Source organism: Clinocottus analis, unplaced genomic scaffold (assembly GCF_023055335.1).
Source record: "Clinocottus analis isolate CAN_PGR_092001 unplaced genomic scaffold, fCliAna1.0.p SCAF_19, whole genome shotgun sequence".
NCBI classification, from domain to species: domain Eukaryota; kingdom Metazoa; phylum Chordata; class Actinopteri; order Perciformes; family Cottidae; genus Clinocottus; species Clinocottus analis.
Genome location: NW_027175920.1, coordinates 15,942,420 through 15,956,247, shown reverse-complemented (window position 1 = coordinate 15,956,247; position 13,828 = coordinate 15,942,420). Strand labels below are relative to the sequence as shown.

Here is a 13,828-nt window from a genome sequence, read left to right as displayed (position 1 = left end):
TATTGAATCCAGAGCTTTTTTCCTCACGACCGCCTGGGATTCTTGGACATACTCTTCACTTTGCTGGCAACACATCAGTACATACAAACACCTCCATCTCCTCATCTGCTACATGTACTCACACACACTTCACTACAGCAGTGTGTTCCTGTCCTCAGCACCGTTGTCCACAGATGGATCCTGTTTGACTCCATTCAGGACCGGAGCCACGCCCCGACCACCTGAATGATTGACATCCGTCACAGTGATGAAGACTTACGCTCCACTGGCTACCACTCCTGGCCTTTTCTCCAGCTTCCAGCCACAGCTCACAGCCTTCCTCACCAGTCGGGGTGTTTCTGGAGGACGACGGCCATTGGAAAAGGTGTTGGAAAGAAAAAACTATTTCAAGGACCAGTGTGTAGGAGAGAGGGACCTATGGACAGAACCGCTGCATACACTGTCTGTAGAAAGGACCAAACACTGGAGAGAGAATAGGGCACCAGGCAGGGACTCACAGGCCCGATCCCAGTCTCCACTGTATGGGCTCACAGGCACAATCCTCACATCTCTCTATGCATGTATATCTATATCGAGAGATTTATGACATTTGTTCCATTCAGCAACAGGATTACAGGCAGAGATCTCAATGATCGGAGTGATTAGGACATGCAGGATGAGACCTGGATTAACCCCTGAAGCTCCCCCTCCCCTCCTCACTAAGCGACACAAACGAGGTACAAGTAAATCATTTATTTACAGTTTAAGTACACAAATACAGTGGCAAATATAAATGTGAGAAAGTGAATCTTGCCGATCTGGTCACTTACAGAGTTCACTAGGTGTTGAGCGGCTGACCAAAGAGGTCAAGGGTCAAAAGTCCAAAACAAGAGAATGAGCAGGAGAACAAACTACAACAGGCCACTTCAGTCTGATACACATGGCAAAGTTATCAAAGCCAGGAAAGTCTGACCGCTTGTGTTAGAAAAGAAAACAGAACTAAAACTCTGCTGCTGTGAAAAGATGTTCAGCTTCCCTCTCAACAAAGATCATTTCCAGAGGAGTTTAACAGGATTCACAAAGGACGCGCTCCCACCCTGGTGCAGGATCCAAAACGGAGGTGAAGCAAGTCCACAAAACGTCTTTCACATTCAGTGCAACGTCTCTGCTCCCTTCTGTAAGGACCCCGTGGACCTGGAGGGGACCGACGGAGACGACTACACCGACGGCAGCGCCTCGGTTCCTGGACCGAGCCCGGAGGTCCCGTTCAGACCCGCCCCGAACATTTACACATCAATATTACATGTTATTCACAGCTTCCAAATGACAGAAATAAGAATGACAATGCGGTTCTGTACACGGTGAACGAAGGCCTGGTCCCACATGTCAGACGATGCCCCCCACAAAGTGCACTTCCTTTGTACAGAACACTAGCGGGAGAACCGGGCTCATGGGACAGTACACCAGGGCGGTAAACAGACAACATCCTGCCAACGAACAGGTGAATACACAGACCTCCTCCTAAAATACCAAAGCACTCTTTTGGTATGTCCATGGGCTCAACAAGAACTCCAGCCTCGCACACCTGACGCTGAAGACTCGCCTCTAAAAACATGCAAAGAAGTACTTTCTTTTTATTTAATACACTTGGCTATATAGTTACCGAAGAAAGCCATCAGTGAGGATGAGAACTAAAAACAGGAAGAATGAGACCGGGAATGAAACCTGCAAATACCAGTGAAAAGCGTCACACCCCAAAAAAGTACCTATACATGTATATATAGAAAAAGAGCTGCTGCTTCAGCTTCATACACTTTACTGCACAAAAGAGAGAAAAGCGGTTTTATTGATCAGGTATGAAGTAGCAGACAGTGAAATGTCGGGCCGTCGATGGCGCGTTTGGGCACAGGAAGGAGCCGGAGCTGTTGTTTCAGCAGTCAGTCAGTGTCCTAGAAAAGACTGGCGGCCATGTTTGCTCTGGACAAAGCACTGTGCGTTCACAATCTGGTGGTGGTGGCGAAGGGGAGGGGGGGCTGTGGAGGGTCAGGGGTCCTGAAGGCTGGTGCCGTTTAATGTTTTGGTAGGTCAGACCAGCACACAGAAACAGGAAGAGAGAGGGGGGAGGGAGGGCGAGAGAGAGAGAGAGAGAGAGAGAGTACAGTCGGAAAGAGCAGTGGGGCGAGCCAGAAGCTCGCTGTGGTAATGAATGCTAGTATTAGTATGTCGGATCGCTTCCGAGTGAACGGGGCTCGGTCCGCCAGGGTGCATTGTGGGGGCTCATCGAGGAGCGAGGAGATGGAGGCCAGCAGTCGGTACGGCGGACACCATCTAGAGGAAACACAGGACAGGAAGCAGGGGGTTCAGAACCGACAACAGGCTGCATCTGCTCCGTCTGCAGTGAGATGCATCCGCAAGCCAAAAGCTAACACTACGCTATCAAACACAACACTCGTCACACCTACGACACTGCTGCAGGGAGGCGAGTAGGGACACAATACGTCCTAGCATTGAACAAAACCATTCAACTTCTTTTCAATGTTCTGAATTGGACAGTGAGGGGACGAAGTCAGACCATCAGAAAGAAACGTATGCTGTGGTACTGATAAAAGAAACCAGCTTACACAAATACGGAGTTGAAGGGTCAACGGGTGTGTCGATGACCGGAGCCTCCGCACCACCAGACTGTCAAACTGTTTCCTCCACCAGGAAGCACCCTGCCCCCACCCTCCCACTCCTTCCTCTCTTAGACCGCATGCCTGACTGATGTGTTTTTATTATATACGTTATCTGTATGTTCTTTCTTCTTCTTTATCATTACCTGTATTCACTGTATGTTGACAGGAGAGGAACGTATTCTCAAATCTTCTGTATGCTTTCACATGTGGAAGAGTTGACATTTGAGCCGACTTTGATGAGTGGCAGAGCCGTGTGGCAGCCGCGTCACATGATACCCATGATGTGGTGCGTTAGCTCGTGATGGGGAACCGCTCAAGCTGCACCTGAGAGGTGGACCGCACTATTCATGAAGCCCGTCACAAACAAACACGGTGGAGTTCTCATCGGCACACCAAGGGGAGGTTGGGATGTGTATCATGTGAAAGCAATGACGCCATGTCTCAGGTTATTGTTCCCCTCTCCATCACTGGCTATGAGTCCCTTCAGTAATTAGTCTCATTCGCTGTGAAATGCTAATATTAGCTCTTCTCCACCACAGGATCCCCTGGCAGCCTGGAGCTCATACCCTGACCGCGAGGAACCCATCACGTCTAGGTTCTGCTTCGTTTCCCCACGGTTTTACAAACCAGGAAGGTTTGAATGCACGCTTTGGAAAGCAGGTGTGCAGTGGAAAAATGACACGCTAGCAAGCTAACATGAGACTGTGAGCTAACCCAGTGAGCCAACAGTAGTCAAACTCAACATGGTCGTAGTTTGGAGAAAATGTATTTAAAATCAGTTGTCTTTGCCCTCGACAGGGAGGAGGCTTTTGTTTCCCTGCCAGGGCCGTATTCAAATGAACAAAAGAAATTCAGGTTCCTGAACCCCAAAGCCTGGACAGGAAAAATAAAAGCAGAACCTGTGACTCTGGCTACACCTCAAGTTAGAGGTTGTCAAGTTCTTTTCAGGGATCCAGCTGTTCGACTCTGGCTGTCTTTGTCCTGGTGATCGTGTGGAGGGTAAATGCAGACAACAAACCCACAGTACATCCTGTGGGAACCCCGTCTGCTCCTTTGAGGCAGACCTCCTCCCCTCCCCCGACATGCTTTGAGCCGCAGCTGTGACTTCCAAAAGAGTAGCTTCACATCATGCAGGGGTTTAGTGTAAAAGACCAGGGAGGCAAAAGAACAGCAGACTGCACCAAGCAAGGCTGGAGGGCCGGGTGGAGGGAGGCACATTCCTTATGGACGCTCGAGCTGTCGGCCGGCCGTCTGAGCGTCACAGCAACCGTGCAAGCAACAAGCCACAGGCACTGTTTAAAGGGCATCAAGTCAAACCCTGAGTGGGCAAAGAGGGAGTTACATTCTCAGACTGCACCGTGATGCATGGTCCAGTCCAGTTCTCAGAGGACCCTCCCGCTCTGGCAGTTCAATGAGACGTGGGCGGCTGTGATGTCATCAACAGCCCAGTGGATGTGACGGCATCGTGCAATATGACATCAACAACTGTCCGCTCAGGCCAAGTCTTACGAACCGCTCACTGCTGAACGACTGGGGTCCACCCCCGATTCCAGCAGAACAACGTCCACCACGTGGTTTTCTTCCCTGGTCCGGGAGAGAAACATGCTGGAACCGGGGCTGAACGCATACCGGAGGCGGCCCGGTGGAGAACTGGAATCTGGACCCATGCATCCCTAGTGCTTTAGGGACAGGACTCACCCAGTGTTTCCGCCGTCACACAAGGACGTGGCGAGCGTCTACTTGGCGTGATGCTCGTAGGGAATACTATTCTGAGGTTGGGGGAAGGGAGAGAGAAGGCCCAATATGTCAAGTCAGAACCCACATCCATGCGTCTGAATAACAGGAGACGGAAACAAACGAGTATGGAGACTTTCTTCTTCTGCTGCTCGGAGCGACTGACCAAAACGCTCCACTAATCGGAGACGAATGTCTGATGATCTATGAAGTAGCGAGAATCAGACTTCAGTCCCGGAAGTTTAATGAATGTAAAATACTCAGAACGAAGCTTCTGCTTCTGGTTTGCTCGTTCTGCTCATGCTAGTGGGCGAAGAGACACTAAAAGAGCGCGAGCGCGTCGTCAGGGGGGTCTTGTACCTGTGAGGTGGACATGCGGGACGTGTCCTGCCGTCCCGTTAGATCTGACGACGACACATTGACGGGAGCGCCGCGGTGCAGTCGCATGCTGACCTTTCGTTCACGCTCCATCCCAGACACTTGTCGCGGGGACGTGTTCGCTGGAGAGCAGAAACAACCACCATCAGGAGGGAATGGATATGTTGACACAATTTATTTAGAAATCCGACATCATTGTGCATCATGTTCCATAAAAAAGGGACTGACTTTAGTTTGGGCTTTAAATGCAATGACATTATTTAAAATACATTTCAGTGCCAACAGTCATCTTGTAAATGCTGGATTCTAGCTTTGAAACCTTAAAACCTGCAATACGGATATTTTTTTCTACAGCATTTGCATCAGGATCATGTCACAGTTATAGGCGGCTGGAGTGAACTGACCTGTGTGTGAGGTGGGCGTCAGAGGGGTGGGCGGGGCTCCGTCCTGGGCTCCTCGCGGTCGTCCTGATGCAGCGGGTATTCCTCTGGCCACCGGGTTCCTGCCGTGCCTCAGCCTGTCCTCGCGGTCCCGGCGCTCTCTCTCCGCCTCCTCTGCTGCGCGGTTGGCTCCCTGTGTGCAGCAACAGCGGGGTCAAGAGTAAAACAGGACCGCTACGCTAGCTCTGTGAGGCTGTGCTTTGAGCTAAATGCTAACGTCACAACAGCAGATATGCCTTTTGCTGATTTAAAAACAAAAACACAAGTCCCTCCACTCGAGTCACAGCAGCCATCTACAAATACTTAGAAACATCTGAAGTAGAAAATGGAACTGATGTTTAAAACCCACCGACATTATGATTCATACTCACAAACTTGAGCATGTTCCAGTCAAAGACATAGTCATACGAGAAGCCCTGTCTGTGGAACAGGTTCCTGAAGAGCTGCCGGAGGTACGAGTAGTCGGGCTTGTCATCGAAGCGCAGCGAACGGCAGAAATTCAGGTAGGTTGCGAACTCGGCTGCGACAGAGAGAAGACAATTCTCAGCTGACTGCTCTTGATTACTAATTAGAGATATTTAGATTATGAATACGTTGAGACTCACAGGGGTATCCCTTGCAAAGCACCTCGATGGGGGTGGACATTTTCTTCTCACTGATTCGTTCATACTTCTGCCTCTTGGTGGCAGCCTTGAGGCCTTGCCAGGGCAACGAGCCCAGATTAAAATACATGAGAACATAACCCAAGGACTCCAGGTCATCGCGCCTCGACTGCTCTGTAGCGGGAGAGGAGAAGAAAGGAAACGTTGAGGTCGTGACTACGCTCACAAGTCATTGAAGTCATGAGTGCAAGTCAAACAGGCCAGTTCAGTGTGTGTTTGTTGTTACCGATCCCCAGATGCGTGTTGATTGAGGCGTAGCGGGCCGTGCCAGTCAGGTTCTTGTTCTCGCGGTAGGGGATGTGCTGGTGTGTGCGAGCGTCACGGTACTTCTTAGCCAGGCCAAAGTCAATGATGTAGACCAGGTTGCCCTTCTTGCCCAGCCCCATCAGGAAGTTATCAGGCTTCACGTCTCTGTGGATGAAGTTCTTGGAGTGAATGTACTCGATGCGACTGATCTGGAGTGAAAAGAGCAAAATTAGGTCAGTGCACCGCGTTCATACGAGGGTGTTCAGGTGCCAGCGTAACAGCTGTGCACTCGCCTCCGTCTGACAGAGCCTTCACCAAGTCAAGTCACACTTTGATAACCAGGGCAGATTAATAATGCCACGCTGCTTATGTTGACCCGTGGGCGACCCGGGGTGCGCCAGCGCGCAATCTCTCATATATGGCCAACTTTGATAGAACGCTGGCAACGTAGCCGTGCAGCGTGTGTGTGTGTGAGAACGTAGCAGTGCAGCGTGTGTGTGTGTGTGTGTGTGTGTGAGAACATAGCAGTGCAGCGTGTGTGTGTGTGTGTGTGTGTGTGAGAACATAGCAGTGCAGCGTGTGTGTGTGAGAACGTAGCCGTGCAGCGTGTGTGTGTGTGTGAGGACGTAGCAGTGCAGCGTGTGTGTGTGTGTGAACGTAGCCGTGCAGCGTGTGTGTGTGTGTGTGAACGTAGCCGTGCAGCGTGTGTGTGTGTGTGTGTGTGAACGTAGCCGTGCAGCGTGTGTGTGTGAGAACGTAGCCGTGCAGCGTGTGTGTGTGTGAGAACGTAGCAGTGCAGCGTGTGTGTGTGTGTGAACGTAGCCGTGCAGCGTGTGTGTGTGTGTGAACGTAGCCGTGCAGCGTGTGTGTGTGTGTGTGTGAACGTAGCCGTGCAGCGTGTTTGTGTATGAGAACGTAGCAGTGCAGTGTGTGTGTGTGTGAGAACGTAGCAGTGCAGCGTGTGTGTGTGTGTGTGTGTGTGTGTGTGTGTGTGAGAACATAGCAGTGCAGCGTGTGTGTGTGAGAACGTAGCCGTGCAGCGTGTGTGTGTGTGTGTGTGTGAGGACGTAGCAGTGCAGCGTGTGTGTGTGAGAACGTAGCCGTGCAGCGTGTGTGTGTGTGTGTGTGAACGTAGCCGTGCAGCGTGTGTGTGTGAGAACGTAGCCGTGCAGCGTGTGTGTGTGTGAGAACGTAGCAGTGCAGCGTGTGTGTGTGTGTGAACGTAGCCGTGCAGCGTGTGTGTGTGTGTGAACGTAGCCGTGCAGCGTGTGTGTGTGTGTGTGTGAACGTAGCCGTGCAGCGTGTTTGTGTATGAGAACGTAGCAGTGCAGTGTGTGTGTGTGTGAGAACGTAGCAGTGCAGCGTGTGTGTGTGTGTGTGTGTGTGTGTGTGTGTGTGTGTGTGTGTGTGAGAACATAGCAGTGCAGCGTGTGTGTGTGAGAACGTAGCCGTGCAGCGTGTGTGTGTGTGTGTGTGTGAGGACGTAGCAGTGCAGCGTGTGTGTGTGAGAACGTAGCCGTGCAGCGTGTGTGTGTGAGAACGTAGCCGTGCAGCGTGTGTGTGTGAGAACGTAGCCGTGCAGCGTGTGTGTGTGTGTGAACGTAGCCGTGCAGCGTGTGTGTGTGTGTGAACGTAGCCGTGCAGCGTGTGTGTGTGAGAACGTAGCCGTGCAGCGTGTGTGTGTGAGAACGTAGCCGTGCAGCGTGTGTGTGTGTGTGAACGTAGCCGTGCAGCGTGTGTGTGTGTGTGAACGTAGCCGTGCAGCGTGTGTGTGTGTGTGTGTGAACGTAGCCGTGCAGCGTGTGTGTGTGAGAACGTAGCAGTGCAGTGTGTTTGTGTATGAGAACGTAGCAGTGCAGTGTGTGTGTGTGTGCGCGTGTGAATGTAGCCGTGCAGCGTGTGTGTGTGTGTGTGAACGTAGCCGTGCAGCGTGTGTGTATGAGAACGTAGCAGTGCAGTGTGTGTGTGTGCGCGTGTGAATGTAGCCGTGCAGCGTGTGTGTGTGTGAGAACGTAGCAGTGCAGTGTGTGTGTGTGTGCGCGTGTAAATGTAGCCGTGCAGCGTGTGTGTGTACGTAGCAATTCAATTCAGTTTATTTTGTACAGCCAAAATCACAAATACAAGATTTGCCTCAGAGAGCTTTACAGTCTGTACACATAACATCCTGTTAAAAAAACTCCCCAAATAAAGATAGTAAACCCCTTTCACAGGGAGTGTGTGTGTGTGTGTGTGTGTGTGTGTGTGTGTGTGTGTGTATGTGTGTGTGTGTGTGTGTGTAAAACTCGAAACGATGCGTTTAGCTGTCACCATGGAAGATGCATTTTAAAATGTAGCCGTTTGGTTTCATTTACTGAAAAACATTGCATTTACTCAGAAATAAATGTAGTAGCAAATTAACTAAAAAGTACTACATTTACCTCTATAATGTCGCGGAACAGAAGACAACATCAAATGCGTCCTGATGTACAGTACTTGAGTCAACCTAACCGCTTAAATCAGAGCTCAGACATGATTCACATGTCCGAGCAGTCTGCGTCCTGAAATGAAGTCTAGGAATCACTTTGTGGGAAGAATTCTACCTCGGATTCATACTGTGCAGAGCGGACCCAGTTAAAGGACACACGGCACACTGACTCTACCAAATTGGAACAGAAAAAGATTAAACGGGTAGTGACACTGAAGTGCACATATGTCTCCATGACGTGCCCACAGACACATTGGAGCCTTTCTGCTCTCTTCTTCAACGGCTCTGGATTACTGCTAGAAAGTGTGATACAATCTGAGAGGACGATGTGGGACGTGTGCAGGCGGTGGACAGAAAAACGTGCACGTGTGTGCATGTGTGCAGTCTCACCATCTGGTCAGCGAGCAGCAGGACCGTCTTTAGGCTGAACTTGCGGGAGCAAAAGTTGAAGAGATCCTCCAGGCTGGGCCCCAGCAGCTCCATCACCATCACGTTGTAGTCGCCTTCTGCGCCGCACCACTTTATGGTTGGAATGCCCACTGCAAACACACGGGAGGAAACGCAACGCCACGGGTAAGAACCCCAAAATGGAACACCTGCTGATGATGCATTTGACTTGCTGAAGGCCTGAGAAATCCCCCGACTCAAGCGTGAGGTGAACCCCTTCATCACGAGGAAGGATGCTGAGCATGTACAGATGTGCATCAGTAGCAACAGTCTGCACTGACAATATCTTCTGTAGAAAACGGGCTATAATTCAAGTTACTTTCCCCAACTACCTCAAGTTTCTTGACTGTTTCACCCTCAGCTGCTGATACTCGTATGATTTGAGTACAGTTTAGGAGTCCATGCTTCCAGGATTAATACACGTTTCAGGATTACATTATTTCAAGTCGTGTGCCTTTAACTACACGTGTGGCTTCAGGATGAGAGTAGCTCCAATGCTGCGTTCACACCAGACGCAGAGTGAATTTTTGTGCTCCGGGATTATTTGTGTTAAAATCGCGTTGCTTGTGCTCGAGAGGAGTGGGAAGGGTTTCCCTCCAGGTAGACTATGTTACCTAAAATACACTAGAATACGCTGAGATTTAACAGCATTAAATGGATGAAAAGGATGCTGAAATAACCACATAATGATGTGGATTAGTAAGTAAATGAATTTGTGCTTTGTCGGGTTTTTACCCAATACAACAAGCAAACTACTTTTTAAATGCGTTTTCTCTACATTGGACGTTTTATAAACATACATAAGTTTTTACACAGATCCATCCTCTCTCTGGACAAATACTGAGGTATCATGGAGCTTTGGGTGCCCATCGAGGCTAAAATATAGTTTTCCTCCATGTCTGATTTATGGTCAGGGCATCAGTGATGACAGGAAGAGAATCTCCCACCCGGACACGTTCCATGACCTCTCGGTGTGAACTCAGCATAGGGATGCGAGCCGATAATGCTCCTCTCCCTCAGCTTTGTTTGGTCACTCGTGGAGATCACTAGCTGTTGAACCCATGAGTCACATGAGTAGGAAGGATGGGTCAAGAAATCAGATACAAGGGTGAGGCGATGGAAACGCAGCACTCCAATGAGAGATGAGGATCCCAATATTGAAACGCAGTACTGTGAGCTAATACATCACCTCCTCCTTGCATCATCTTGTAGATCTTGCTCTCGATGTGGAGCTGGGGGTGTTTGGTCTTCACACATTCCAACTTAATCGCAACCTCCTCACCCACTGAAATATCGGTGCCTGGAAAAGGAAAAATATTAATACATATGGTTACGTTAATCCACCTGTTTTCCCCCGCAGTACAGGATGAAACACCACGTCCACACTTAGTCATCTGGTGCGTTTTTAGATATTTATGTCTGGCAAACTTGAAACATCCACTGCTGAGACTTCAACTGTTGCTAATGAAACGGTTACCAAGCGATCACCTTGAATAACCTCACGCTGCTTCTGACAGCCTGCTGCTTCATTTCTTCATGTGTTAATGCTGTGCATAAGGATGGATGCATCACATTGCTGATGCTTGCATGTGTAATGACATCACTGAGCGTCCCTGATCTGTACTGAGCATGTGCAACACAGACTCAGAGATGAGAAGGAAGCGAGACGCCCAACTCGCCAAAAAAAGAGGATTTATATAAACAATGTAATGGATGAAACAAGTTGATGTCTTCTGCAGTCTGATGGGGTATATGATGAAAGCATACATGGTGACTAACACTATGTACTCATATCTTTCATGAGTTTGTGACATTAGAAACGGGGAGTCCCATGTTTTTTGTGTAAAATACGATTTACTGGGACTGCGATTATCACAAAAACAAAAAAACATTTCACGAATTTGTCACATAATGAAAAAAAGGGATTGCGTGTCGAATGGATTCATTAACAGACAGAAAATCAGCAGTTTATCAAGCCAAAATACTAAACGAGCGCTTTTCCAGATTGTCTAACATGTTGCAGGTTTAGCAAGAGGCCTACTTAGAATACTGGCAGAGAAAAGCTGAATTATTAGTTGTAGCCACAAAACAGCTTTTGTGTTTGGTAACCACTGGGTGCATGAGCCAAACACCGGAGGCTTGTGGGGCCGAGCCCAAGTTCTTAGTGCAGTTTCAGGACTGGAGGCGAGCAAATCCTGTGCAAATACAGAACCATGTCAACATGTAGTCGTAACCGGTTTTGTGAACAGGCAAGTCAGCTCCAACAGCTGGTTATAAAACGGCCAGATCAAACTGAGAAGCCTCCTAAGGCTGCATAGCAAAGGCGAGTCTGCCTGAGAGATAACTGATGCCGGAAAAGACAGTGTGCCCAGACACACACACACACACACACACACACACACACACACACACACACACACACACACACACACACACACACAGGAAATCAATGTCAGACATGAAATGGGTCAGAGAAACGGCACCGTGAGAACAGAGAGGGTGGTTTGGGCTGCCTGGTTCCTGCTCCGGTGTATCGGGCCTCAGGTGTGAGGATGGTGCAGAGCCTCTGCTTCAGGGTCAAGCTCCGGCTACTTGTCTTTCTGTTCATCTAGGTTTACATTTGGTCGGAGACTATGTGAAAAAGCCGGATGAGGACCGCACGGTGTTTAGTTCTGGGGATGTGAGGGTGGGCTGTGTGTGGAGCTGGTGCCCGGGCCCGGTGCGTCTCGACCGCCCCCTGACAGCCAGCAGCGGGTTGAAGGCTCCGACATAACCAGTGAAACCAGTAGCGGGGTCACCTGCAGCTTCCCGATGCCTGCAGTGCCACAAAGCGGTCACAGGCTCGCCAACGAGCATCTTTTCTGCGGACAGCTTGACGTCCAGTGACGTTGGTTTTACTTGGCGAGACAAGGAGAAGTAACAGTTCAGGTTTAGCTTGAGGGCTCAAACCGAGATTAAAACAAACCAGGACACACGGACGTTAACGGGATTCGAGCCGTGACGTGTTTTGAGAGCTCAGGCAGCTAATGCACGGATTACCGTTTGGGTTGTGAACGCACACACAAGTTGTGAGATGACACATTTGGACTCCTTACCTAAATAGATGTCCCCGAAAGAGCCACTTCCGATTTTTCTGCCCAGTCTGTATCGGTTCCCCACTCTCAGCTCCATTTCGCGGCAGCTCCAGTTGACTCGTCCGTCGCTTGGAGTGTGTGTGTGTGTGTGTGTGTGTGTGTGTGTGTCTCGGTGGGTCAACGCTGCGTCTCGTTGGCGTTAAGCTGCTCACCTCTTGTTTACGTTGCCTCGGCTAGTCCACCTTCCTTGACTGCTTTACAACCCCCTTAACTCACATCCCCCCGCCCCTCTGAATCCAAGCTCCTATTGTAACAATGTAAAATGTCACCATCCTTTTTGTATCTTTCCGTGGACCGAAGAGCTAAAATATCGATATCATCCGATAGTGCGAAACGCGTAGTTTATGTCCTCCGTATTCCGGGGGTCATTATTGCCGCGAATTAAAAGGATGGAGGTGGATTTCGTTCAGAGACTTAACACCTAATCGTTCACAGCGTCACTCTTCTGTCCAATTTGTTTCCTCCGCCGTGAACGCTGCCGTTCGCTGCTGACGTCACTTCCCCTAGCAACCACGGGCAGAACAGCACCGGTGTAGTATTTGGCAGCACGTTAAGGCAGAAATATTGATAATATAAATCAAACATTCCTGTAGATGCTTTTCATATTCATGTCTAGTGAAGTTCAGATTAGGTTAGCAAGGTCAGTACAACACAGCTATGCAGCTGTAGTTGTGTCTAGAAATGTTTGGTTCTCAAGGGAACTTTAGTCACACACACACACACACACACACACACACACACACACACACACACACACACACACACACACACACACACACACACACACACACACACACACACACACCTGTTTATCAGTGTGTTGACACAAGAGAAGCAGACTGGATGCTGCTCGTCTTTTTCTGTGAGAAGAGATGAGAACACAGGATTCTCCTCCTGTTGATGGTTTAGAGACAATTAAATGTTACTTTGCTTATGACATGTTGATGAGGGAAACCGTGTGTTAAGGAGCTGAACTTCCGGCTGTTCGGGGTGTTGTTTTAGACGCTTGACCTGCGTTGACTGGACGACTCCCTGCTTTTGCAACTGCAGAGCTAGTTACTTTACCAGGAAATAAATTACGAGAAAAAGAGAAGTTGTCGAACTGAATTCTTCTGGAGGCGACACCAGGCTTCCAATATTGATACACGCTAACAATACGGTTTTGTGAACATCTGGCAATGTTATTAACATACAATTGTATAATATCTTGTCATATTGTATTGAACACCAGAGTAAGTGAGCACATGTTGTGTTCTAATTTGTCACTGTTCTGTTCTGTGCTTTGCGTATGAGATGTGGTTACCACAAACATCTGACTTCTTGCCTCTGAACGTAATTTGATCTGTTAGTGGCCAGACCAGTTTCCACTGTCCTACAGACAGGGTTTGATTTGAGAAGAGAAATGTACATCTTGTGGGTCATTACAGCGGTCACACACAAATTAGACTGCAAAAGTAAACAAGGTGAAAAACAGAGGTACAATTCTGTATCAGTTGTTACGTTTGTCACACAACTCAGTCTGTTGTATCGGCCGTGCTCTCATCAAATGACAGGACACGTTGTCTAAGGTGGAAACATCACATGGAAATACAGTCAAATGCAGTTGGACTCATGCCCTGATTGTCAGACACCATCTCTACATCTAATTTAAAAGATATTTTCAGGAATT

General features: G+C 49.1%; 1 protein-coding gene across 2 annotated transcripts; it reads right to left on the bottom strand.

Moving 5' to 3' along the window:
* Positions 1–717: 717 nt before the first annotated feature.
* Positions 718–12,641, bottom strand: csnk1db (casein kinase 1, delta b). 2 transcript variants are annotated; one of them, XM_068583916.1, is made up of 10 exons: positions 12,121–12,641; positions 10,215–10,325; positions 8,969–9,117; positions 6,095–6,323; positions 5,812–5,982; positions 5,578–5,726; positions 5,171–5,339; positions 4,749–4,888; positions 4,353–4,423; positions 718–2,307 (listed from the first exon to the last, which is right to left on the bottom strand). In XM_068583916.1, the coding sequence occupies exons 1-9, from the start codon at positions 12,194–12,196 to the stop codon at positions 4,391–4,393; spliced, it is 1,227 nt and encodes a 408-aa protein (XP_068440017.1). In that variant the 5' UTR covers positions 12,197–12,641; the 3' UTR covers positions 718–2,307; positions 4,353–4,390. The 2 variants fall into 2 exon arrangements, with proteins under 2 accessions (XP_068440017.1, XP_068440016.1); XM_068583915.1 differs by lacking the exon at positions 4,353–4,423.
* Between the last annotated feature and the right edge of the window lie 1,187 nt (positions 12,642–13,828).